The 27,016-nt window shown below is 39.9% G+C and overlaps 2 protein-coding genes and 1 pseudogene across 3 annotated transcripts; 2 read left to right on the plus strand and 1 right to left on the minus strand.

The window, feature by feature from the left end:
• The first annotated feature begins 214 nt into the window (after nucleotides 1–214).
• On the plus strand, nucleotides 215–1,484 carry LOC145485328 (uncharacterized). Its single transcript, XM_081464009.1, has one exon. The coding sequence runs from the start codon at nucleotides 230–232 to the stop codon at nucleotides 773–775; it is 546 nt and encodes a 181-aa protein (XP_081320135.1). The 5' UTR covers nucleotides 215–229; the 3' UTR covers nucleotides 776–1,484.
• Nucleotides 1,485–6,462: 4,978 nt separating this feature from the next.
• Nucleotides 6,463–16,953, plus strand: LOC145485947 (protein-cysteine N-palmitoyltransferase HHAT-like; annotated as a pseudogene). The gene is made up of 10 exons (XR_014049241.1): nucleotides 6,463–6,622; nucleotides 8,055–8,119; nucleotides 8,914–9,024; nucleotides 10,609–10,806; nucleotides 11,593–11,823; nucleotides 12,720–13,042; nucleotides 14,162–14,197; nucleotides 14,294–14,495; nucleotides 15,556–15,697; nucleotides 16,260–16,953. The product of XR_014049241.1 is annotated as a protein-cysteine N-palmitoyltransferase HHAT-like (transcript).
• Nucleotides 16,954–18,086: 1,133 nt separating this feature from the next.
• LOC145485415 (uncharacterized) lies at nucleotides 18,087–18,725 on the minus strand. The gene has a single exon (XM_081464081.1). The coding sequence runs from the start codon at nucleotides 18,694–18,696 to the stop codon at nucleotides 18,136–18,138; it is 561 nt and encodes a 186-aa protein (XP_081320207.1). The 5' UTR covers nucleotides 18,697–18,725; the 3' UTR covers nucleotides 18,087–18,135.
• Between the last annotated feature and the right edge of the window lie 8,291 nt (nucleotides 18,726–27,016).

Consider the following 27,016-nt stretch of genomic DNA (forward strand, 5'->3'; position numbering starts at 1 on the left):
ACTAACATGTTGTATAGAGTAATTTTAAGCCTTGTCATCTTAGCAGACCCTTTGTGGGCGCTCGTTTCTCGCTTTTGTCGTTAATTCAAGAGAAATACTGAGTACTCTATAGTACTAACAGTACTATACAAGACATTAATACTGAAGACTAAAACGGGAGGAAAACTGATAGCAAATTACATGCAGATTTTCTGAATGGAATTTGTGTTTTTTTAGGCATGAAGGTTCTATGGCTTACGTTCCCAGTGACGTTCCCGAAACACCAGACGCGCGGCGAACCTTTTTAAGACGACAAAAAGGAATGGCAGAATACGAAGCTCTGAAGAGCCATTACCAACAAGCCACGAGTGAGTTGCACTATGTTCCAGAAGTCCAGCTACTGGAGCGAGCGTTAGCCGCGCTGGGTGACAACTCCGCAAGGCTGGAAGTTCTCAAGTCATTCCACTCCCTGTGCCTTAACTTACTCAAGGCCTCCGACGTAGAGACACCGCCCGACCTGAAAGCTCCGTATGACTTAGAAGATGGTTCCATTGATGGCGAAAGGCAGAAACGTGGCTGTGCAAAGCCAACGAGAAACAATTGCCGCGGACTATGCGGCAAGGGATGCTCGTGTTGGAAGTGGTTTTGTGGTGACTGCTGCTGGCATCGCGGCTGTTACGAGCACGACCTGTGTTGCAAGAAGAAACCTTACAGTTCTTACTGCCTCGTACCAATTGGCTTAAGATGCTCTGGATTTAGAGGTTATAAGAAATGCATGAAGAGCTCTTGGTGGTGATACAGGAGGTCAGGCGATGAAGAAGTGCGGGGATCAAACAAATAATTTAAAAGTAAGGGAAACTGATTAAACCGTAGATTTGACCAAGCAACTTTATTTGTCCTGGAACGCTCTACTACATCCGTCAAGTAGCTTCCTCAAGATATGTTTCTTTCGCCCAATCTGAAGAATTTTGTGATTTACCTATGTACCTTTGACAAGCCAATAGCCTTGCCGGCCAAAGTCGTTTTTAAGATTGTATTATTTGTCAGAATAGAGCTTCCTCGATCAAAGGCTCTGCGTCTTAGAGGGCTTTTCATTTTGCGTGTATTTTTTTTTTGTGTGAGATGCTTGCTCAACTGTAGGAAATTGTGGCGTGATTTAATAAACATAATTAAAAAACCTGGTTGTAATGTGTGTAAATTTAATTTTCATGAAAACTACAGTAAGGAAAACACTGGCATAAAAGGTTTCCTCGATGATTGCCACTCCTCTATTAAGTTCACAATGGAGATAGAAAATGACCGCATGCTTCCTTTCCTTGGAACGCAATTGCTCAACAAATCCAACCACGTTGAGACAAAGGTTTATGTGAAGCCCACAAAATCTCGTCTCTTGTTACACTACAAGAGTCATGTTGACGATCGTTATAAACGCGGCCTACTAAAAACTATGCTGGATCGTGCGTTTCGACTTTCTTCTAACTGGACCTACTTCTCCGAAGAATGCGATCGTCTCAAGTTGTTGTTTTCCCGTCTTGAATACCCAGATGACTTAATTAATCCAACCATAACACGCTTTATTGCCATCAAAGTTTCTGAGCAACCTGTTCCTTCACCGACTGACAACAACAGTCCAGAGCCCGTTCGGATTGTCCTACCATTCAAAGACCAAGCTTCAGCTGATTTTCTTCGCACGCAACTGAAAGATCTTAGCACGAAAACAAACACCACCATCCAACCTGTTTTCATCAGCCACAAGATTGAGCGAGACCTGAAATCACGTGAAGTCAAGCCGCCAGTCGTTAACCAACAGTCACTTGTGTACCATTTTAAATGTGACCTGTGCGATGCAGGTTATGTTGGTTTTACGCGCCGGCACTTGCACCAACGCGTCGATGAGCACAAAAACCCATCGTCATCAATTGGAAAACATTTTCGCGAGGAACATTCTTTGGTCCCTAAAGATCTTACTAATAACTTTTCGATTTTAAGAAATGTACAACCAAGTTTGACTGTCTTATTTTTGAAATGTTTTTTATTCATGAACTGAGACCAAGTCTCAATGTACAATCTGACTCTATTCGTGCGAAAGTTTTTAAATAATCTTTTTTTTTATTAATTAGTTTTACATGCTTTTTATTGTTCTAAGCACTACTTTGTAAATTCTTTTACATACTTTTTACATATTTTTACTTCATTAATGATTTTCACACATTCTTACCTCTTTGTAGCTATATATGTCTATGTAAATTTTACTTCTTACATCTTGCTTGATAATGACCGAAGAACGGTCGAAGCGTCGCAAACTTTTACCGTTTATTTTTATTGTCAAATGTTTTAAAAAACCCTTACTGAGAAGTAGAATTTCTTCAGAAATTTACCATTTTACTGTATCTCCCGTTACTTAGCCTACAATGGAAGCTACAGTTACTGGGCGCGCTTTGATTGGTCATTTAGCGCTCCTCGCCCCCAGGATTTCGCGTGGCCATTTTTTTCTCGCAGTTCTCTTTAGCGCCACTCACGACGGACAAAGCGAAAGAGGGACTGCTCGTAGTCTAGTTTTCTTCCAATTTTGTCGACAAGTATTAACACGTGCTTATGACTGAGATTCTTCCAGGCGTTTGTTCGCTCCTAGCACCAAGCCCCCCTCTCTCCTTTTTTTCTCTCGCCGTTTTTCGCGCTGCGCACAATCAATACAATACATAACAGTTATTCACCAATATTCAGTAAGCCTGAGGCGAATAATTGTTTTAGTATAATTTTCAGACGTGAATATCAAGGACTACAAAATAACGGACTAAAACATAAAAATACAGACGCAACTGTTCGGGTGGATACACGTATGCAGCCGTAGTTTTAATAATAAGCTTACATGTACATTGATTGTGAATCAATTTACTCGTCGAGTTCGGCAGTAAAGCAAACGAGCGAAAGACTGCGAAAATGTAATTCATCCAGTACCTTTGTTTTATCGTTGTTCACTTCATTCACAGTTGTCATCATCGCCTAAAAATGGGTAGATTTAGTTTGAAGAAAAATAAATTTCGGTCAATCGATCTGACCTGCTGGCGATCGACGCAACCACTACGTTTACGATTCTTAAAAGCCTTGAATACGAGTTCTTGAGAAGAGTTTTGGTCCGAGGGCGACAGCAGTCATTTTGAAAATTCTCCATCCTTTCAAATATCCTGAACTTGGAGTGATGTCTTTCGAATAAATGAAAACTTCATTTAGCACCTGTCCGCCATGTTTACTTGCCGAGATGGCAAAGATGGCGAGCTTAGTAACCAAGCTCTAGCGGGGTGAATATAGCGTCATATGATGAGCCTTTCGACCAATCAACCTCTGGAAATTATATTAAAATCCTTTTTTTTACAATAACTGCCTAATTTCTCGCGCGCTGATTGGTTCATTTTTATCATCAATCAGATAAGATAAAAGTTTAATTTATGCAAGCTTTCAAGTTCAACTTTCAGCTGTCAAACTGTCAACTTTTGAACCAATGAGATTTTATTGACTTTTTTAAGTAGCCAATCAAAAAGCGAGGAAAGCTATTGATAATGTTCGCGTCATTTTGAATAAAATTCACTTATCTTTGTTTACGGCAAGTTTACGGCGTCTTTTCTCCTCATTTATTCCCGGCATTTGACCATTTTGGGGTCTTGTTGTTGTAAATAACAAATTGACTTCAGTTTTTTATGCGTCTGTCCTCTTATTGATGATAAATTTCGTCATAATGTTGTCAAACTTTATTGCGGAACCACTCACCTGGGGCTCGTGGTTCCTCAGCCACTTTGACGATGTTATGACGCAATTCATCATCAATAAGAGGACAGACGCACAGGGGCGGGGCAGAAGACTCCTGAAACTTTCGTATAGGTATCATCCAACAAAAAATGACGTCACATCCGGTTTAAACTGCGCCTCGCGGCTCGCTTCACAAAGCGAGAAAATGGCGTTTCGATTACTCATGATTTCCCTCTATTTGTAAACCATCAGTTTCGTTTCATTTTATATTGGGTATGGAAGGATGTTGCAGACACATTACTTCGACTTTTGAAGCAAAAATTTCGGGAAAAGAGAAAAGTTTATTATTGTTTTGAAGCAAAATAACGGAGAGCCTTCCGTCATCGTCGGGCGAATTTTACACATTTGCAAAACTGGTGTTGTTCCGACTTTTGGTTCTTGTTGTTCGTGATTTAGTGATAACAATAAGTGCAATAGCCTATAATGTTAACAACAACCTGGATGAAGTATTGCTGGCCATAGTTTGCACTGTGTACTACGGGAACATAATTAACAGAAGCCGTTTAGCTCCGAAAGTCGCTGTCACCAGAACTTTTGTTGCTCTTGGCTCACGTGTACTGGTAGAAGAGACAAGCTGGATCGCATGCTGAAGGTCAGTATCCCACATTCCTACATCTCTCGTTGAAGATTGTTGTTTTCAGTAAGATACAGTACATATGTATCGGTAGTTTGGGGTCATCAGTCCCTTTCTCTTTGGTGAGTGCTTTTAAAACGCCCAGTAAAAACTTGATTCACGGCATGGAAACTTATGCCTCCCTGGATCGAAATTCGAGCAAGATTTTTAAGTTCTAGTCCTCTTTAAAAGTAATTAAATCAATTATTCAAATCCAAGCCATCGGAGGGAATCTGCCATTGAAGCTGCCCTAAGTTAAGGTCCTGTTTATGGACCTTCCCCTTTGAAAATCGTGGGGGTGTTCTTTGAGGCAACACAGGTCCCATTTGTATGGTCTCGGGTACCCGGGATAACCCTCCCCCTGAGGCAACTTTATCAAGTGTTTGTATGAGAAAATGTAGCCCATGTAGGCCGAGTAAAAGTTGACCCTGCTTGATTATTCGTAACTCTTATTGAATAATCAAATGTGCAACTATCCCTCTTTGTTTAAGTTTCCCTCACTCATTTGATCAGAGTAGTTTTGCTGAGTTAATTTTCTCTTCTTTGATACAAATTGCTGCTTTAAATCTTAAATCTAGGCATTACGTGACACTCGCCATGCCGAGAGTTGTTCCAGTTAGGTGAGCCAAAGTGTTTATGTATACTCAAAGAAAAGTTGTTGGTTACTTTAGCTGCCAAGGCGAGTCAACTTGCCCACCTGAATTGTCTCACCCCCAAGTCTGGTTCGTCATCCTCGTGTAAGCGGTTGGTTGAATTTTGCAAAGAAATCAGTGAAAAGTTAACTCCGCCAGGGTAACTCGGGGAAAGGGTTGTCTCTGGTACACAAGAGCCATTCTATTTTATTTCCATTTTCCCTCTTCCTCTTCCAACTAATTATGCGAAATATACTGTCCAAACTCTTTATGGGTACTGGTGTTTGAGAGTGTCATCTTTATCACTACTGTGGAATGTACCTCACCATACAGCCACCCCATTCCATTTAGCTTTTGCTTGTGGGTGTTAAAAGAGTTTTTAGGTGCATTGAAATACTCAGTGAGCCTCATCTTTTGATCCTGATTTTATCAATTCGCTCATTTACCCCTGGGTACATATTGAGGCAAGTGCACTGTAAGTTTAAATTTCTCACCACACAACAAAGTCTTATGCAGAACGTGCAGAGCAAGTTGGGTACCATACTTCGTTACATAGTTGCCTGTATTAAATGTTCATTAAGCACTCCTCCTTAATAAGTGCACCTTTAAAATATGAATATTATTTTGTGATGTGTCGAGTATTTTGTGATGTGTTGGCACGTGTCGAGTTTCGCTCCCAATGTGTGGCTTCATAGCTCAGTTGGTAGAGCATCACACCAGTATCCCAGAGGTCACGGGTTCGAATCCCGTTGAAGCCCTGTTTTTTTTCAGGCTTCTTCTTTCCAGTTGCTTAAATTGGAAAATTTACTGTGATGATCATTCTTCACTTCTGAATATTATTTTGTTCAGGTGTGGTGCACAAACATAAATGTGTTGAACTCGGATCATGTGTACTATAGGCATCAGCAGTAGAGTGGCGATCTATACTCTCGATCGATACCCTCGATTGATATCTTGATTGATACTTGATGGACATCTTGATCAATTCTTGATTGACACTCAATCAACACTTGATCAACAGTCGGTTGAAAATTAGTCGACTGTTGACTGACTGTCGACTGTGATGTCAATAGAGTGTCGATGGAGTGTCGATCAAGTATCGATCGAGTGTCGATATAGGGCCAATCAAGGGTTGATTGAGGGTATCAGTCTAGGGTATCGACTGACTCTCGATCTCAGATGCCTTTAGTACACATGATCCTCGAACTCTTGAGGTATGATGTGGAGAATCAATGCTTTGGGCTTGAACGTACTCCAGAATTGGTCATGTTACTGAAGCACATGATGATGTTGGATTGTCTCTGTCATTATTCCATTCATTTAAAGAGTTATTTTAATAGGCAAGCTAGATAAAAGTGATAATTAAACTTATGGCTGAACTGTTTCATTTTTTCTCAGTTAGCATAAATCCCTCCACCTTTATTTCCTTGCTAGATGAGTACTCCTGACATGGAAAAGATTGCCACCAGCAGGAATGAGAGGAACCAGAACAGGAAACATGGTCCCTTGCCTTTACTTGAGATCTCATTGTACTGGGTTTTGTGGATTTCACTGTTGTTGTATACCATGTATACTGTCTTTATAGCATCTCAAGGTAAGAAGGGTCCGACAAGCTTACCGGTAGGACTTTTATGTAATAAAACAGAGTTCTAACCCAGTTGGGGCCTGAAAGGGCTGTTGATAAGGGGTGTAACCTGTAACACCTGCTGAAGCTGAGAGTATGTTTGATGGGTCCTTGATGTTACAGGTGAATTTGCCTGTAGTCTATACAATTCACTCCAATTGTTACCGGTGTGAAGATCAAGGCTACAGGTGAATCAAAACTTAATGACAACCCTGACAGTTTCCAGTATCATAAAAAAAAAAGGATGGGGATGCTTATCAGAAATTTTGAAAAAAAAAAAAATCCGTAATGAGTGCCAAGATCCTGCTTTGTGAGTGTGGCTTGAATTATTTTCACCTCTAAGAGGTACCAATTCTAAAACAAAACATGACCTCCTGTCATATTTTTTTTTTGGTTCAATACCCTAAAAGGTACTGCAAATAAGCTCAAATGCTGTGGACCTTTTGAGGCTGAACTCCCTAAGAGCTACCAAAACTGCATCCCCATCATTTTTATATGGGATTCACTCCCAGGAAGAACGCAAGGAATGCAATGGGCTGTAGCTGCATAGTCTTTGCTGGGACTGCACGTGCACGCAGGCTGCAACAATATTAGCCCTTTGAGAATAATCACAATCTTCCTACATGTAGGTCTGTCGGTTGATTATATAAATGCGTTTTAAATGCATATGTGACTGGCTTCCCATTTGGTTGACCAGGAAATGTTAAGAGGAGGGAGCCATGATTTTCAGGGCAATTTTGTGAGGCAGTCTGAGGTTTAGATTTTCCTTCACCAACCTTTCCCCTACTCACCATTAAGGTCCTGACCAATAAAAATCCTCTAAATATTCTTTCCCTTTTCCTGCTTTTCCTTCATGCAAAAATTTTCTCCAACCCAGGAATAATGATGAATGGGAGGCACAGTGGCCTCATGGTTAGTGCGCTCGTCTCCAGATCAAGTGGTCCAGATTCGAGCCCTGGGCGGGGACATTGTGTTGTGTTCTTGGGCAAGACACTTTACTCTCACAGTGCCTCTCTCTACCCAGGTGTATAAACGGGTACCGGTGAACTTTAAAGTTCACTGTAGCCCTGCGATGGACTCACATCCCATCCAGGGGCAAGTAGAAATACTCCTAGTCACCTCATGCTACTGAAACCAGGAAAACTAAGGCCTGATGGTCCACTTACATGTAGCTTGTATGCGGACGTTTAGGGATGATACTCCATCTAAGGAGGTCAACCAAAAACCCAAAGGGGAAGTGGGTGATTATGTACATCATGATTAACTTTAGATTGCACTATTGTTGGAAATTTCAAAGAACCTTGAAATTTATGAAATTTGTTTATAAAGTTTATAAAACAAATATTTTAAAACAATGATAGATCGAATTTTTTTTTTGTGTGTGTGTACTAAATTTTCACAGATCATAAAGATGAGATCTATGCAGAAGACTTACAAGAAGGATGGCAAATTCTTGGAAGAAAGAAGGTTGGAATACTTTAAAAATTTTTGTGTCTGAACATTCAGGAGGCTACATTGTGCTTACTTTACCAACAACCATGTTCATTCAAGAATATATATAAATATATATATATTTTAATTGTGATACTACACTTTATGTACAATTTTACAAAAAGTAAAGTTACTTACATCACCATCACTACTTACAAATTACAATACCGATCAACATAATCTGCTTACAACACTAACAATATAACAACCTTTTTTCACAGGAATTAATTCTAAATAACAACGATATTACTAATAGGGACGAAACTAAAAATAATACAACTAACAGATACAATACTACTACTGCTACTAGTACACTATTCTAACAACTGACGAAAGTAAATGCGAACGAAAAAATATAGGGCCACGAAATACTAAATTAAAGCTGTTCAAATGAAGAGGAGAACCTAAATATCATTCAGTTAAATTGCCTGTTTAAACAAAAGTTCAAAGGGGAGATCAGGGAGTTAGTATAATGCCTGGATTATTTTGTGCCCCTTCTTTTGGAATGCGTTTTGTGTTCCTGTAATATTTTTACCATTTCTGACCACATCTCCTGATATTGATACGATTGGTAAAAGTTAGCTATTTTGGTCTTCCAGCTATATTTGTGCTTTAATATTGTTGTACGTCTTCGTGGATATCATTCGCCGGAAAATGTCTTGAATTTCATGGCAGTTGTACAGTAACACTTTTGGGCGTCTCTGAAAGAGTAAGCTCATTGCTTTGATTGATGAGAGCACGTTGATTGAATGCTTTTGTTTTGTTTGCAGGATGTGACTGATTTTGAGTGGGAATTTTGGTTGAGTGCAATAGAATCCTTGATGCCTGCGATGTTGCTTCACGCAATTGGGGGAATAATTTTTTCACGATTTCTTTCCCAGGTGAGGAATAGTTTTTGTTTTGTCACCTCATTGAGCTGAATATGACATGGTTTCGCACAATCTGGAAAAGGTCTTGAATTTTAGTAGTCTTTATGAAAAGTGCTTGAATTCGGTTAAAGGAGCTCAGTCATGGTGTTTTAAAATATTTTGGCCATGCACAAAATTACATTTAAGTCGTCTTGTTATGGATAGATAGAAAAGAAAACGTGTTTTATTTTTTGCAATGTATACATTGTAAACCTTATTCATGGCATATAAAAACTATTTGAATTTTACTGAGTTTGTTCTGATTGCAATAAATTTCTGATTCTGTATAAATTTGCATATTTTCTACTATTATAATTAAGGTCAACAGATTTGATTACAATAAAACAGTAAATTCCATGCATTTTTCTTCAAGTTATTATTTACAAGTCATTTATCGTACAGGGTTTCTGCCTCCCTTTTTCGATTTCCATGTTATTTAGAGGCTCCCTTTTTCCATTTCCAGGTTATTTACAGGCTCCCTTTTTCAATTTACAGGTTATTTGCAGGCTCCCTTTTTCTTTTTGCAGGTTATTTACAGGCTCCCCTTTTCAATTTACATGTTATTTACAGGTTCCCTTTTTCGATTTCCATGTTATTTACAGGCTCCCTTTTTCCATTTACATGCTATTTACAGGCTCCCTCTTTCCATTTACATGTTATTTACAGGCTTCCTTTTTCGATTTACATGTTATTTACAGGCTCCCTTCTTCGATTTACATGTTATTTACAGGCTCCCTTTTTCCATTTACATGTTATTTACAGGCTTCCTTTTTCGATTTACATGTTATTTACAGGCTCCCTTCTTCGATTTACATGTTATTTACAGGCTCCCATTTTCGATTTACATGTTATTTACAGGCTCCCTTTTTTGATTTACATGTTATTTACTGGCTCCCTTTTTCGATTTACATGTTCTTTATGGGCTCCTTTTTTGATTTCCATGTTATTTACAGACTCCCTTTTTCGATTTACACGTTATTTACAGGCTCCCTTTTTCGATTTACATGTTATTTACAGGCTCCCTTCTTCGATTTACATGTTATTTACAGGCTCCTGTTTTCGTTTTCCATGTTATTTACAGCCTCCCTTTATTTATTTACATGTTGTTTACAGCCTCCCCTTTTTTATTTACATGTTATTTACAGTATTATGGCACCCTCCCTGTATTAAATTTACATGTTATTTACGGGTTTCCAGGTTGAATCACAAGAAATTTACAGGCTATTTACAGTATTTGCAGGAACAGTTTACATGTTATTTACATGATCTTAGCCCTTTGCTTTGAAACATTTACAGTGTTTTCTTCATCATTTACATGTTTCACTTAAAATATTTCCATGTTATTTACATGAAACCTCCAAAACATGTAAAAGGGGAAAAATCATGTAAATTATTCTTTACAGTCTTTTTTGATTATTTACATGTTAATTACATGTTATTTACATACTCTGTAAATTTTCAACTTTTCCAGTGCTAGTTGCATTTCTTATTATCTCGCTGTACTAAATCTAATTTAAGTCAAATTTTTGTTGAACGTTTGCCTGTATTGCCTTTCAGCACAAAGCAAGTTACTGCCTGTTGTTCAGTCTTTCCTTTCTACTGTACTTCACCGGTTTAAAGCCAGTTATGTTTATGCTTGGGCATTGCTTACTTGTTTACGTGTGTTGTTCCATTTTCAAGTCGATCACTGCCGTGTGGGTCTGCAATCTTGGCATTTTACTTTCTCTGCAAATCAACGCTGCTAAAATATGGCAGGTAAGACAAGCTGTGATGTGAACAGAACAACTACGGTATGTCCACAAATGTTGTAGTCTTATTGCCTTTCCGAAAATAATAGCTGACCCTTTTTTGGGGTATCCAAAACGACTTCTTGATCAGTCAGAGAACAGCAGGTATTAAATTTCTCATTTCATGGAAGTTCGAGGTTATAAGAAAATCGGAGGGAGGAAAAGACCATCCGAACAGATAATTAACCGAAACTTTCCGTTGGGTACCCCTGATATAAGTTCCTTTCACGTCTTGAAGCGAATGTTTTCAGTTGTCGTGGTAGCTTGGCCGTGACGAGGTTTATTGTGGAGGTAGGATACAGATAATTTTCAGTCTACTTGTCAACAATAAAGAGCTTAAGTACTGACCACAGCGATCCCGAGGACAACGGCTGGTAAAAAAGAACTTGTATTTTACCTTTAAATTTTTTCAGTTGTCTAGATCTGTTCAGTACGTCTATCGGTCTAGCTAAATGCGTAACGTTGGCGTTCAATTCCAAATGAAAATATGAAAAATTGGTCGCCGTCGTTTGCGTTCTTCAAAGTACGCAGAACTTGTTCATTTCACGTTGTGTTTTGCAGAGGACGGCAAAGAAATGTACGCGGATTTATAACGCACGTGCACAGCCATTGTTCTACTTGTTAAGCTTTTTGTTTGGTTGCGTTCTCTTTGTCGTTGGCGTCGTGGTTTGCTCAAGCTCTCTAATAACTGCTGTAATGGAAGCAATGGAAACGTGTCGAAACACTTTCGTTTCAATTTTTTTTGTTTACTCAGCTTCAGTTCCTCAGCACCAGCTCAGATATCAGGAATTTTACATTATTTGTGTCCTTGATGGCGAATCTGCGTTGTATTAGTTTTGGCATGGACTACTGCTGGCGGTTACGTGAGTCGGACAAAGATAAACCCGTCAAGCCTTACACACTGATGGATCTACTTGTGTATAACTTTTACTTACCGTTATTTGCCAATGGTCCAGTTGTCACTTTTGATACTTTTCAGAAAACGGTGAGTGGTTTTGATTGTATACGGTGATGAGGGTCAAAAATGCTTCGATAACCCTCCAGCTCACTTTCTTGTTTTTGAATGTATTAAATATAATGCGTGGTTGAATCGATTGGCTGTTTTGTCACAAAGATGTCAGAGCACAGACTGACGCCTCCCCACTAAAAACGAGCCCTGAAAAACCCGCTTCCAATTAGCCTTTTCACCACCATGACCCAATCAACATGGCGACGCAACCTCTTGCAATAGCGGCTACAGGGATTGTACCAAACTCAAATGCACTCCGGTTAACCCGCTTAGTACCCCTTTGGTAAGCCTAACCAGCACTGTGATTAGCCTTAATGGCATCCCGATTAGCCTGAGTAGTGCTCTGTTAAGGCTCATTAGCGCTCTGGTTAGCTTGAGTAAGCGCTAACTAGAAAATGGTCAGCATTTTAATGGTGTAAAATTCCTGTATTTAGCTGCATGTCTTCTTGCAGTTGTGTTCAATCTAAAATATCCCACTACGAAATACGATGTCTTGCAACTGTAGAGAATGCCAATAACTACGTCCGATTTCCGTCGCTCTCTCGGGTCCGGTCTTCATTCCGGGCTCGGAGTGGGGCTCAGAACGCGGGCTCTTTCCCAAGCATGGGCTGGTAGTCGATCCCAGGCAAAAACTGACCTAGGTTTGTTCTATGAATACAACCTTGGTTGTGGTCAAATTTTCATTGCGACTGGAAATTATTGGAGCACTTTACTGAGTAAAGTTCTGAGAGTATTCCAACTGTCAATTAAACAGCAGTTGTCTTCTTGTCACAAGACTAATAAAAAAAACAAATAATACTTAATAATTAATGAAATATTCCTGGCTAATAGTTTGTGTTTCGACTTTTAAATCTGCGTGTTTGCCTTTCTAGTTTTATCAACCTTACAAGCCATTTTCAAAGGAGGAAATCAAATCTCTTATCTGGGACTCAGCCCGTACATTATGGTGGTACTTTTTCTTGGAGGGCTATTTACACTTCATCTACTCGACAGCTTTCACACATGACCCCAGCATATTTAGCACCCTGTCTAATTGGGCCCTGACTGGTATTATGTATTCTCAGCTGCAAATCTTCCTCGTTAAGTACAAGGTGTTCTACCGCTGTACAGGAGTGTTGGCGCGTATGGACCGGGTCGAGGTTCCTTTGCCTCCAAGATGTGTAACCACGTTGTATCTCTTCACAGACATGTGAAAGTAAGACTGATTCATCACGAAAATTTGGGCAGGGCAACAATTTGTTTCCCGGGTTAGAAACATGCTCCGGGGGAGTCCCATATCAAAAGGTCGTGGATGCTTGTCGTCTCGCTATAAAATCCGGCAAGGATTCTGGTCTCAGTTAGGGTGTTGATGACGAAACCCCACTATTTTCAGCGGTCAAAGTATCTGTTAGGGTGCACTCGAAGAAATAATAATAAAAGAAACGCTCTTATTTCCGTTTTTAGGCTCGATGTCCACCGGTCTCTCGAGTCCAGTCTACTAGTACGGGCTCCTTTTTTGGGCAGCGGTTGGTAATCCAGCCTATTCAGTTTTAAGTGGTATATTTTAGGGGTCAAATAAAGCTCGAGCCACGTCTAGATTGGTCTCTTTTAGGGTTGAATGATTTACTTCGATTAATGTGGGATGCAGTTGGATGGTGGAGTGGGTCAAAAGGTGGATACCCATTTCCATTTTTAAAGAGAACTATCACCATTACTGAGTGAGGTGGCCAAGGCGGCTGAACAACATGAAGTGAAAATTTCGGAGATGTCGCAAAATCTATCGATCTTGTGACAGAATTACTTTTACGAGGACTTATTGATCATTGAGGGCGCGCTAAACTAGATGCTTCTCATAAACTGTCATCACCTGCTATATATGACAACCTGAGATAGAAACATATTTACTAAGGTATTCTTAGCATTTATTGCAAAAAGATGGTTTCAAATTCAAAGAATTCAAGACATATTCAAAATGCTCTAAAACACTAACAGAAAAATCATGTATTGTTGAAGGGAGAGCAAATTGTAATTGTCTTTTTTCATTTGTTCCGAGGTAGGACGACTTTTTTTTTAGGACGATCAGACAGTTATGTCACAAATTTTGTACATGTGTGTATCATTATAATGCCCCTGTTATAGTTTCAGTGCACTTGCACGGCAATCTAACAAAACGAGACAATTATTTTTGAGTTCCATCAGGAAAATATGTCTTTTAAGTTTGCTCTTGTCGGCCGGGCAGTCATAGTGCCCCTTTACTGGGTAGGTTTGTTTTTAGGCTGCCGAAACCGTTTCAAACATCTCTTAATGCTTGTGTTTGCTTTGCTCAATTTTCCAGGTACTTTGACAGGGGTCTGAACACTTGGATGAAGAGGTAAAGAATGGGTTTTATAAGATATCTTCGGTTGTCTACATTTTGGTTCAACTTCTTCCGAAAATGACAGTGACCACCAGGTTTTCCTTATTGCAGGTATATTTACGTGCCCGTGGGAGGGTCCCGTAAGGGTTTTGCTCGTCAAATCGCGGGCTCGTTTCTCGCTTTTGCCTTTATATGGTTATGGCATGGTAGTAACATGCACACCATGTGGTGGTGTATTCCTAACTGGCTTGGAGTGGTGGTGGAATCTTTGGCAGGCATTGTGCTGCTGCTTCCTTCTGTTAAGCGACTCGAGGTAAGTTTCTTAAGGCCCCGTCCACACTGCGCAGGTGGAATTTGAAAACGCAGCTTTTTTTTCTACGGTTAGGCCTACCGTCTACGGAGCTTTTCCAACACGCTCTTCAAACCGGAGAAATTTGACTGAAAACACCAGCTTTGCGTTTTCAATGGACGGAAATCATTTTGAAAACGGAGCTTTAACCCTTTGAATAACAACTACGCAGATATGCGTAATTAATGATCGTGCTCTTTGTACCACTTGTGACGTCATGAATTTAAATGTCATCAGATATTCTTGATAAGCAGATAGTAGTGCTAGGCTAGCCCTTTCCGCGCAATGGTCAGGTTTAGATATCGACGACATTCGCAAATCGAAAAACAACGTTGTCAGGTTTGGTGCAAAAACGGTGGTAAAATGGTCCACAACGCCTATGATTGATCAAGGTCCATTTCTAGGCTTCGCCCGTAATTAACATCCAACTTTTCACTGCAGCCAGAAAGAACATACAATGCAAAAGGTAGCCAGTGTAAAAGGGCCGAGAACAACAGAAAGGAAAGGTTCAACAAACGAAATTGAGAACGGTTAATGGCAAAAAAAAAAGCCCGGACTTGAAGTTTTGCTCAATTTTGTACCTAATCCTCGAAAAATCTCTCCTTTTAGTGAAAAAAAAGCTTTTTTAGCAAAAGTTAGGCTTATTTAGCGTCATGGCAGCTAAGAAACCTGACTAAACGCTTAAAAACGGTATTTTTTGGCGAAAGTTTGGTATTCAAAGGGTTAAGAAATCGATAAATTCATGGTAATCATGTGATTTCCCTGCTTGAGTTTTCCTCATACACAAATCCAAAATGACCGGTGATTGTTGCGTTTTCAATTTCTTCGGCGTAGTGTGGACGGAAAACGCTTGATGCGTTATCAGAGTGAAAAGGCCGATGTCAAATTCCTCCTGCGTGGTGTGGGCGAGGCCCAGTACTTTGCGTGTTCTCTTAAAAATAAAAATTCTTTGTGATGTATTAGACTGTGTTGTAGTCCACATGCTGTTTGTTGAATTTTTTGTTTCTATTTTTTTTTTTAATAGGACAAGCTATCTCCGGCCGCGTCACGCCGAGTTCGCGCCCTGTTTGGCGTTGTGACTCTCACCAGTCTCATTTTAAGTAACTTAGTGTTTCTTTGTGGCCCTGATCCTGTTTGGTTTTACATCAAGAGAATCTTCTTTTTCGGTACGTGGAGAAAACAACTATAGATAACTAAACGGCAGTAAAATGTTTTCCTCTAGTCGCAAAATGTTTTGAGTTAAGTTTAAGATTCTTTAATTGGTTTTCTAAACGTGGAGCGGTTTTCAAGTTTCATATAACCAAAACCAAAGTAATCGCTCTAGCCAATCACAAAAGACACAGACAGTCCAGTGAACCAATCAGATCTCGTTTCAAATCCACGTAGCTGACGCAAAGCGCGGGAAAATGTTTGTGAGCGAGTCACGATTGGTTTTGGTTGTACTTCTGATTGGATGAAAAAGTGGCGCGAGTTTTTTAACCAATCATGTAACGTAGTAATTAAAAACCAGTTACTTTTCGACACTCAAGTGAAAACCGCTCAATTGATCAATCCGCGAGCATAACTATTGCATGTGTAATTCAAGTGGCTGCTTTGACGTCATTCGCGACGGCGTGGTCGGGCAGCAGATGACCAACGATGAACCAGCACTGCTTCCATCCAGTGGGATGGAAGCATTTAGAGTTGCTCCATAGCAGCCACTCAGTCCTCTGCTCTTTTGTTTTGTAGGTTGGCCGTCGTCTGCTCTTTTGCTTCTTTTTGGAATATACCTTATTGTGCAAACAGACATGGAACTCATGCGGCACATCTCTGAGTGGTGACACTGTCCTTGTTTTCAGCTGTCCGTTGCCCCGTCCACACTACGCCGAAAAAAATTGCAAACGGCATTTTTACTTTGAAAACGCGTAAATTGTTTTCCGTGCACACCACGCTGGAGAAATTTGCAAACGGCGTTTTCACTTTGAAAACGCGTCAATTGTTTGCCGTCCACGCTACACCGGTCATTTTGGATTGGTGTTTGAGGAAAACTCGGGTGATATCATCGTCTTCGGAAAGCTCCGTTTTCGAAAAGTTTTCCGTCCACACTAAAATGCAAAGCCGGCGTTTTCAAATTCGTCCGGTTTGAAGAGCGTTTTCGAAAAGCTCCGTTTTCGTGACGGATTAGTGTGGAAGGTGGGTCTAACCGTAGAAATAAAGCTGCGTTTTCAAATTTTCCCGGCGTAGAGAGGACAGGGCCTTAAAACTAATCCAACACCTATTAAATTTTTGGATTAAAGTATAGCCTCCGTGGTAAAATGGTTGGATTAAAAGGGAAAACATAAAACGATTTGTTCCGATGTTTTAGTTTTCTTTTATATATTCTACTGTTTCACTCACAAACTCCATTATCCTTTCCTAACTCCTAACATTTCTACCCGTGAAGAGACGCCAGATTCTAAATCGGGTTTTGATATAGCGTATTGTACGTTTGACTAAAACTCAGGGAATAATAAAAGAGCGAGATGTCAGCATTAGTAATTAGTCATGCGCAATTTTTAAGGTTTTGTGGCAGTTTTGTCCCCAATTATGTAAGGAACTGATGCTAAAGAAATATTCGTCACAACCGGTGGAAACAGTGTATCGAATGATTCTTGTCACATGACTCGTTAGCACTGGTTCAGTTCTGTTGTTTTTAACACCATGGCTTTGGTCCGGCATTCAACACTAAACTCGTATCTGTTATAGTGGAATGTTTTGGTGCGGAAATCTAAGCTAGAGAACATCTTGGGTATTCCAATATATAAAAGAAGATTGCTTCAATATATTCAGTGTTTTACAGTTCAAATACGATAGAAAGATCCAATTAGGGCATAGTTAAACACTTCGCCTAGAATGCTAAAATTTAGAGTCGTGGGCGAGAAAGGTTCTTGCTAACATGTTGCATTACGAGGCGGTGAATGGGTTTTCGGACGACGGATTGGGCCTCAAAAAGTGCACGGATTGTGGATTTTTGCGGTAAATCAGGGGATTCGCGGATTTTGAAAACACAGTGGATCGTGGATCAGCTGTGAATTTTGGCGCGGATTCCGGATTGTGCCTGTCTAAACGAAATCTGGATCATGGATCTTTCTTCAGGCTTAGTCGGTATGTTAATGAGTTCATCCAAATTATTTCACCCTCCTCATTATGTCGGTCATTGAAAGAGTGTAAAGAGCTTTGGTCTTCTTCAGATAAACCCAGTTCCTTTCTTTAGTATGAGTCAAAGATCTAGACGAGTAGCCGTAGTTTCATCCATATGGACAATTTTATTTTATCACCATATAAACTCGCCAAAAAAATTTAACCCTACAGACTGAAATGACAAATTTTCAATAGATCATTAAAGATGAAATGTCATGTCGTTCGAACTATTTCCATCGGGCTTTTGCAATGTAGATTACCTAAACAATCTTAATTATTACACAATTTATGGGAATTGACACTAAAGCTAATGAGGAAACCTGGTGCTATTGTTAAATCTCAGTATCTTCGATTTTAAGAGCGTAATTAAGCAAAATCTGACTCGTGACAGGTAATCGATCCTAAACTGCTGCTATAGCGAAAATCACTGACCATACGAAATAGCTCAGTGCATGCATTGCGGGTAGGCGCCGTAACTATAACAGTTAAAACCATGTTTAAACGGGCGACGGCAGTATTCATGAAGATAACCTTTAGCACCACAACACAGGTCGTGCTCGTAACATCCTTGATTCCAGCAGCAGTCACCACAGACAGATTTCCAGCACCAGCACCTTGGACCACACATACCTCGGCAGTTGTTACTGTATGGATCGCTTCTCAAGTCCAGGCAGCGCTTCTGCCTGTGGTGATCGTGCAAGTTAAGCTCAACTTTAAGCTCGGCTGGGACCTGTACGTTCGATGAGCTTAGCAGGTGGAGGCTTAAGGCATAAAATGACTTGAGGATTTCCAGTTGGGTACTGTTATCCCTGAGCGCCTCTTGAAGTAGCTCAAGCAGCTGAATTTCTGGGGTGTAGTGGAGCTCAGTCATGGCCTCTTCGTAGTGAGCTTTTGTGGATTCAAGTTCTTCGGTCTGTCGTTGTTCAGGAGGGGAAGCTTTCATCAGCGCTAAATAACCCAGGAGTTCCTCGCGATTTCTTGGAACGTCCTTTGGAATATAGACCATCACCCCGTCAACACTTGGAAGAGAAGAAAAAAAAAACATGAATCAACGGAACATGTCAAGCTGTGTTTTTTTAATAATTGTTACTAAAAATTTCATGGGAACTTGTGTTACTCATGATCATTTTAAAAGGTAAAATTTGCTTGCGCATGCAATCACTAATAGTTATTTATTAGAGCTACTTGAAAGAGTTCCTCGTAGATCCAGGGTTATTAACAAAATAAGAAATGTGACGCACGACAATTCGTGAGGAAACCGAGGACAGATACATGCATTAAAAAACAGCCAACAGCCCTTTCAGGCGGTTCTAATTAGTACATTATTTTTTTTTTCAATTTGAAAGGAAAACGTTGAAACGGGTATTCACACGTTCAGTTCATCTAGAAGGTTAGAGAAAGATCTTTCGACAATTTCATCTAAAACGGTTGCCTTCATACCCGAGAAATGCCTGATCCAGTACTTGGTAGAAGAAAGAGTCCGGATAAAGATCTTGGTCAACAAAAATGTTTTCTCCGGTAGTCTTCAGAAGCCTCATTGAATGCTGTTGAACATCGAAGCAGATACCTAGCGTATTGTTGTAGTAGTAGCAGCCTTTGACCTGTTTCTCGCTGTACTTCTCTAAGTCGAGACCTTGAATTGCGTCTTTGGACTCCGCAAAATTTCTGGCGGACACTAGGAAAGCGATAAAACTCAAAACCAGGAATATCTTTGCAACTAAATGAAACATCGTGAAGAGCTTCTTTGTTCAGTAAACCGACGATTTCTGACTGAATCTACTTTGTAAAAGATCGAATTTATACCATCTGCCGAGCTTGACTGAAACTTCCTCATCAGCGCAGTGGGATGTGCAGATGTGTGTGTTATTTCTTTGAGCGTAAAAAAAAAATTGCTGAACGTATTGGAAAGCACGTACCCTGGTACGTGTTTTATTTGCTCTGGTTTAGCTATTTCCTTGATTCTAAAGGCTTCCCTTATTGATGCTGAACGTGACTTTTTATGCTATAATCTTCAGCAAAACGCACACAGTGGAAATGTTAATACTCGATACAGCACCATATCTCAACACTGCCAAGAGAAATGATGGTGAAGCTTGGAATTGAAGACAGTAGGCGAGTGGACAATTCTCATGCCCAAACGTCTTCGAAATATACTAAAATGGGAATTTTAGGTTTTTCTCAGACGTTTTTACCTGTGCTACTCTGCGCTATTAAAAGGGGAACTCTTATATGACTCTGCATTCATTCAGAATGAAGACAGGTGTTAGTTTCTAAGAAACTGTTGAGTGGATCGACGGGCAAGTGAAACACTTAGCTATTCATCAACTTGAAAGTGATAAAGGGAAATTAATCGGCGGTTATTTGCTGACAGAGTCAACAGCTTAAGATCCAACTATCTAAATATTTGATCTGTTTTTTTTTTCACGCAAAACACGTCTGTGATTCATTTACTAGTTTGAAAGTCGTTTATTTCGACGTTCACGCTGGACGATTGAAAATCGCGCTCTGGTGCAACTTTTTCGTTCAGCAAACCGGCGATACTGACAAGTACAATTAGTAAAAGGTGGAATAAATTTTACCTACGAAGTTACTGATTAAGTCAGTGATTATTTCCTTCAGGCTGAAGGCTTCAGCACACGGCAAACAACAACTTATCAGTAAGCGCAAACCGAGATTCCTTGGCGCAGCTGTGAGGGGAAGAGGGGGCGAGCTCGAGGTACCTAACAAAGTTTCATACGCGGAGGCTCTGCGCCATTTTTGGTCATTTTTGACAGAAGAGGAGACTCTTTCATACTGTGCTTCCTTAGAAAAACGGTACGCCTTTCATACAACCACAGTAGATCTAGTGCATTTATTAACCGTAAGGTGAGTTTGTTCGAGATGTTTTGAAAAAGCTTTCAAAATACCTATTAAAATAAAATGGAAAATTTCCCGTCGTTTTCTTACACTTGAAAATGGTATCGCTTTCAGGCGGAGCCGGTCCCCCGTACAATCCACCGCATAAGGGAATTCCCCCGGTTCCTTTAATGACAGAGAAGTTTGTTTGAAAGACAAGCAAACCTATGCTATAAAACATACAACGAGATGAATAAACCCCTACAATAATCAAAGATTCCTGAGAGCTACCTCACGGATTATTATATTAGGCTGGGGCTGAAAGATAGACTGGGGGGATAGGAGCATTAAATGAAGAACATGGATTTACGATTCCGTCGGCTCAGAACAGAGTAAGAAACATTTCTTCACTGTATGTTTTAAGTTTGAATGAAAAATCTTTAATCGTTATTAATACACGGTAAAAAATCACCAGGTACAATAAATTCCAATAAAACGTCTAAGATCCTAAACCTAAAATTCTAATCCTAATATTATATTAACTTACAACAATATTCTACTCATAAACCTGATTTCCATGAATATCGTGTGCACTGTTTAAAAATTGTGATAGAGAAAGCGTTTTTGAAAATTGATTTGATTAACCAAACTCTCTATTGTTATAGGGTAAGCTGTTCCAAAGGGTTGCGTCGCTGTAACTAAATTTATTTTTCATGTAGTTAGTCCTCGGAAAGGGAACAACAAGTTTGTTAACCGAGTCCCTCAGAGCATAATTTGATTCATTTCGCGTTACAAATTTAGAAGTGAGATATTCGGGAACCAGACCGTTTAAAGACTTGAAAACCATTAGGGCTTTCTGAATTTGACGTTGAAATTCGGCAAGTGTTTCCTGCTGAGTTTGTGAAACAAGGAATCGACAACAGCGTCATAGCCCGATGGAGTTATTACTCGTGCAACACGGTTTTGTAGTTTTTGTAGCTTGTTAATGAGATAATGTTTTGCCACAATTACCCCAGACTAGGCTGCAGTAATCAAAGTGAGGTTGAACTACGCAGTGAGTTGTATGTGCAGAGTAGGGTAGATTGAGGCACAAATGGCTTAACTCGCTTTATGGCTCCAATTGCAGAAGCGATCTTTTTACACAGTTTATCAGTGTGGGAATGCCACGTTAGATTTTCAAAAATAAAGTTCAGCGAGAAGTTAAAAACGAAATGAATCAGACTGGGAACAGAAGTAGGCCTCGAACCTTTAGCAGCATTACAGACTGTGGATTCACCCCAAACAATATTGTCGGATCGCTCCACCTACACGTAGATGATGTGTGAAGTGATTTCAGCATTCAAAATGCTATGATACGTATGAAATGACTTCAATCAGTTTAACATAAGAACTTGCTATTGAACTGCTGTATGCATTTAAAAGAGTAATTTTACCCGCGTGCTGACGTCAACTGCACTGATGAAAGAGATAATAACTAGGCTATTAGCCTCTCTTATTGTAAAATACAAATCACCCCCACGCCCTCCTCCTCACCCCCCCCCCGTTTTACGCTTGCAACGTAAGCTGCCATTCTTAAGAACTGACTTACTTTCGAGCAACACACTTCCGTGAATCTGTAACTGCTTCAAGAACCGCGCGATCACACGAGATAAGCCGTAGAGACGGACAAATCAATACTAATTAAAAATATAAATATAGCCATCTGAAACCTATTTACTTGATTATAAAATTTTGTTCAATTATCCACAGCGCTAAAAACTTCTGTTGCAAAATATTAATTATTCGCAACCGTAATCGGGATTTACACAGCAATTATTGAAAAACAAAGATTAAAAATTTAATCTGGAGCTGTGACCACAAATTCTGACAAACAAAGCGAGCGCTGAATAGGTCTGTCATAAAGATTTTAAATTTGTTGGCTTTCATTGTCACGCCACGAATGCGAGCAGTCTCTCTTTTCCTCGAAAACCGTGGGGAAGAACGCAAAACACGCCCGCGCTACTAGCGGCTCGAGGCATCGCCGCTCGCACGTCGTCCTGACAATCACGCTCGCACGCTTACTTGTTTTGCGTTCTTCCCCCCGAATTTTCGAGGAAGAGAGAGACTGCTCGAAGTCCACGAAAGAGCAAAATCGAAACCAAAAAATAAAAGAGGTTAAGAATCTCAAATGTTGTAATAGAAGACTTAATGAATGATCAACTTCTCCGAGGCTTTGGTCTGTGAGATATTCTGTACTCAAGTTATCCGTCACAAAGTTTCACCCGACAAATTTATACTATAGAGCTCAGTATGGAAACGCCAATATGTGTCCCGAGAAGCTAAGGGGCACTGACTCATCTGGAATTAAATTCTGCTACATGTATTCTAAGCGGATCAGTTCACCCTCATGAAGCAGTAAACATTCACATAACCACTTTTCCTGACACGTTAAGTCTCCAGACTGCTAAATAGAATAGAATTAGTCATTCTTTTAAACCTACGTGGACGCCTTCTCGCAGCCATCTTGACGTGAAATGAAAACTTAGGTTTTAGAAAATGCTCTACTATCAAACCAAATGCTATTGATAGATTTCACGGGTACCGAGGACCACCGAGGGTCGCAAGGATTGTTTTCATTGTAAACGGACGCTCCATTTACAAGCCTTCATTACCGTCACCTTCCCGCGAAATTGTTCATAGAGACGAAATTTAATTTTATCACACGTATCTAGCTAAAAATGGATTTCCTGTCTGCCGCGGGCTTCAAGCTGAAGGGAAATCACCAAATTCTGAATTAAATGGTCACGTTTAGGCACGGTCAGCGGGTTAGCAAACAAGTTAACAGGAATAGAACGCAAGTGACATAAGGTTAATGAACTGGTTAACGATAAAGAAAAACAGGAAATTTAGGATTAAAATACGTGATTAGAACTAGATCAGTTCATCCAGAAGTTTGGAGAACGACCATTTCAAAATTAAATTTAAAATGTGAAAACGTGGAACGGTTTAATTTTTTTATACCCGTCCCGAGCGATGCCTGATCCAATGCTTTGAAGAAGAAAGAGTTTGGATAGAGATCGTGACCAACAAAAGTGTTTTCTCCTGTAGCCTTCAGAAGCCTCATTGAATGCTGCTGAACATCGAAGCAGATGCCCAGCGCATTGTTGTTATAGTAACAGCCTTTGACTTTTTTCTCATTGTAATTTTCCAATTCAGCACCTTTATTTATGTTTCAAGCTTAGAAGTTCAACTCGACAAATACAAATTAAACTCAAACAAAACAAGACGATCTAAGATCGTAAGTCGGGCTGTAGCTAGACCTGCTACTAGCTACGAGTGTTGATCATTTGCGGTGCGCAGGGATTCTAAAAATAGCATGTACAGATGCATGTCTCAAAGAAATATCATTAAACCGTAATCATCACGAAAACATAGATGAAAGTGAAAGCTACGGTAATCGTAGTGAAGTTGATTTGAGTTGTGACGTCACTTCTATGTTTGAGGAGATTGGGGTCACTGTCTTCTTCTCTCACCCTGTTCACTGCAGTTATATCATATGTACTACAGTCTACACTTCTCTGAGTTCATAATGATATTGTCACCGTGTGAGTGTTTATACCATCCTGGAAACACTGTAATAAGTTCGCAACGCATGGTACTTCTAATAGTACACATGCACCTGAGGGTTAGCTTCTACCATATTCGTCTCTTGCATGAGAATCAAATATCTTATAACTCCCATTATCAGTATGATAGATACTGACACCAATACATTCTGTTGTCAGAATAAATGAAGAATAGTTTTGCGACTGATATCCCTCAATTATCGAATCACAATGATGTAGATTACCAGTGCAGCTTTCACTGTAATTAATTAAGCTGGTAAATTTTTTTTCTCAGACATAGCGATCTCCAATCATTGACGATAATTCTGTTTGTATTGAATACACCTGCCCTGAACATTGTGACAGTGTTGAATACAATAATTGATTACCATCTCCATGTTTTGTACCAGGTCATTACAGCTATGTATTCCATTTATCTTATAAATCAAAGCGCTCAAACTCATAGCAACACATTGTTTTCCAGCATCTTCACCAAAGTACATAATATCACCTTGAACAGATGGTGCCTAATGATTGTTAGAGTAGGATCAATACTATGAAGAGGATTTGTTTCAATGTCACTACACAGAGTAGCACAATGACCTATGTGGCTTGCGTTCTTATACAGTCACACTCGATGGACTTGATGATATATTACAGCTATACAAAGATATTTGTCCAAAGACTCTCTGCAACTCGACGATTTTCGATTCAGTGTTGACCGTGTAGAATGCTATTTGTTTCTCATCTTTTGTACAAACTTGATACTGTCATTATTGCTCCTAATTCACGCGATCAAAACTAAAAATCGTAACCATTTAAGGTTACTGTAGACCTTTAAGGGCCTATGTTGTCCAAAATTATTTTTTTACATCAAATTCAAGACTTCTACTTTATCTGAATTTTCCAAAAAGTATTATTTTAAAAACTTAAAACGCGAACGAATTATTCACAAAAACGTGAATTCTTAAAACGAGTCAATGAACCGCAAACTGTGATAAGAAAATTACACCCGCTTTCAGTGTTACGTGCATAGGCGACATCTTTCGACCATCTTTCGACATCCCATCTTTCGACATGCTATGAAAGACCGTTCAGTAAACTGTGAAACTGGCAGTTTCTCCGGTTATTAGCGGAGGAAATGACAAGTAAATGATAATTACCTACCTCAAATGGCTGCAGAAGATTTTGGACTTTGCATGCTTCCCTATTTACGGGATAATTCAAGCGATTTAGTGTAGTCGATCGCTTCTCAATAGTGACTTCCGGTAGAATTGGGTCGCTGCTGCTTTTGATATTCGCAACGTGTAAACATTCAAAACAGTCGACTTATTTCTGCCAGAATGACTTCTTGATACTCCTAACCTTAATTTGATGTCAAATAAATCAATCTTTCATCATTACAATTCGAGTTCGACCGTAAAGAAGTCCGTTGTGCTTACATTTTTTAAGTAGGCCAGGTTACATAGCAAGTCGAAAGATAGCATGTCGAAATGCACGTAACACTGAAAGCGGGTGTAAAATGTGTCAACCCTTGAGTTGAGCAGTAACAATTTTGGCGGCAACTGATCTCATCCGCGGGGTCGTATTTCGCTTCTTTTGTTTATCCCTTACGTCTTGCAATTTCTCGCACAAAAATCTTCTCTTTTGTTGGTTGTTTTCATCTCCTAAGTGATAGACCAGGCGATTTTGCACGGTCTCCGTGTTCCCACATTTGAGCGCAAGCGCAAATCGCAAGCGAATGTTTCAATTCGTCGATGCCCTGCTCTAGCGTCTTCTGGCAATGAAGTTGATTGCCGCTGAATTACCGGCGAATTTAATCGCTGATATCTGACAACACAGCTTCTCCAAACGCTCCTTTCCTCTGCTTCGATGAGAGGTTTTCCATAGTCTAGTAAAACAAACAGGTTGATGAATGACGCGTTTGTTTTTTTTTAAATGTGTAAATATCCGCACTCGATTCGGCTCGCCAAGCAGGCCTGTTCAAGGCTATTCCGCTATCATACCTCTTGTTTCCCTTTTCCTTGTTTATGTACCATTTATCTGCTGATTCCGTCTTATAAGCTGCTGAATGTTTCACGGCAGACTTCGCTGCTCTCGATGTAAAATATAAAGATATACTGTAAATATAAACATTGCACAATCATTCCCAGGAAGCGTTACTGTAGCCCGCTGGGGAGTTCAAAGCTTCGTTTCATTGGTTGGCGGCATGGCCACGTTGACAACCGCTTCAGCGAGGTGCGAAAACTGAGAATTTCTTTCGAGGCCGAAAACTCAAGGTTATTTTTTGCGTGAATTACCCCTATTCGAATGAATTAATGGGGTGTGTAGATTTATCAGATTTTAACGAAATATAGCCAAACTCTTCGTCAGATATTAGTGCACCAAAGTGTGTGCAGGCTCGATTTCCAGCCGTTTTGGGAGTGCGGTTGTTTATCCTGTGGGGCAAGGAACGCGGGCTCACAGAACGGCTGGAAATCGAGCCTAAGGTGTGTGAGGCTTTTGCGAAAATCGAAATATTTTCCCTGTGACGTCCCATTGAGTAACAGCAGTCAAGAAATTTTCTATTGTCCAAATTTAAAAGAGATTTCCGAAGCAACCAATAGAAATATCGAAGAAGCCTCCCACACTTTGTTAGCCCATCATCTCCTGATTGATAATATTTCGTCAGTTTGGATGTCCGCGGTAACACACAGGCTGGTAATTCAGTTTACCAAGTGCGGTCATTTTTGCGTTTAAAGACTTGCGCGTGCCTATCAAAACAAATATAGCAAAATATGTTCTTAAGGTCCGGTAATACGGGCAACATTTTCCTTCAACTTGTCTCGCAACATTGTTGCATTACAAGTTGAAGCACATCGTTGCGCGTATTACCACGTTTGTGACCAACTTGTCTCGCAGCAAAAT

This window comes from Orbicella franksi, chromosome 4 (genome assembly GCF_964199315.1).
Source record: "Orbicella franksi chromosome 4, jaOrbFran1.1, whole genome shotgun sequence".
Taxonomy (NCBI): Eukaryota; Metazoa; Cnidaria; class Anthozoa; order Scleractinia; family Merulinidae; genus Orbicella; species Orbicella franksi.

What these genes read in the sequence shown, in the direction of transcription:
- LOC145485328 (XM_081464009.1), top strand. Translation starts at nt 230, where the DNA reads ATGGCTTACGTTCCCAGTGACGTTCCCGAAACACCAGACGCGCGGCGA.
- LOC145485415 (XM_081464081.1), bottom strand. Translation starts at nt 18,696, where the DNA reads ATGGTCTATATTCCAAAGGACGTTCCAAGAAATCGCGAGGAACTCCTG.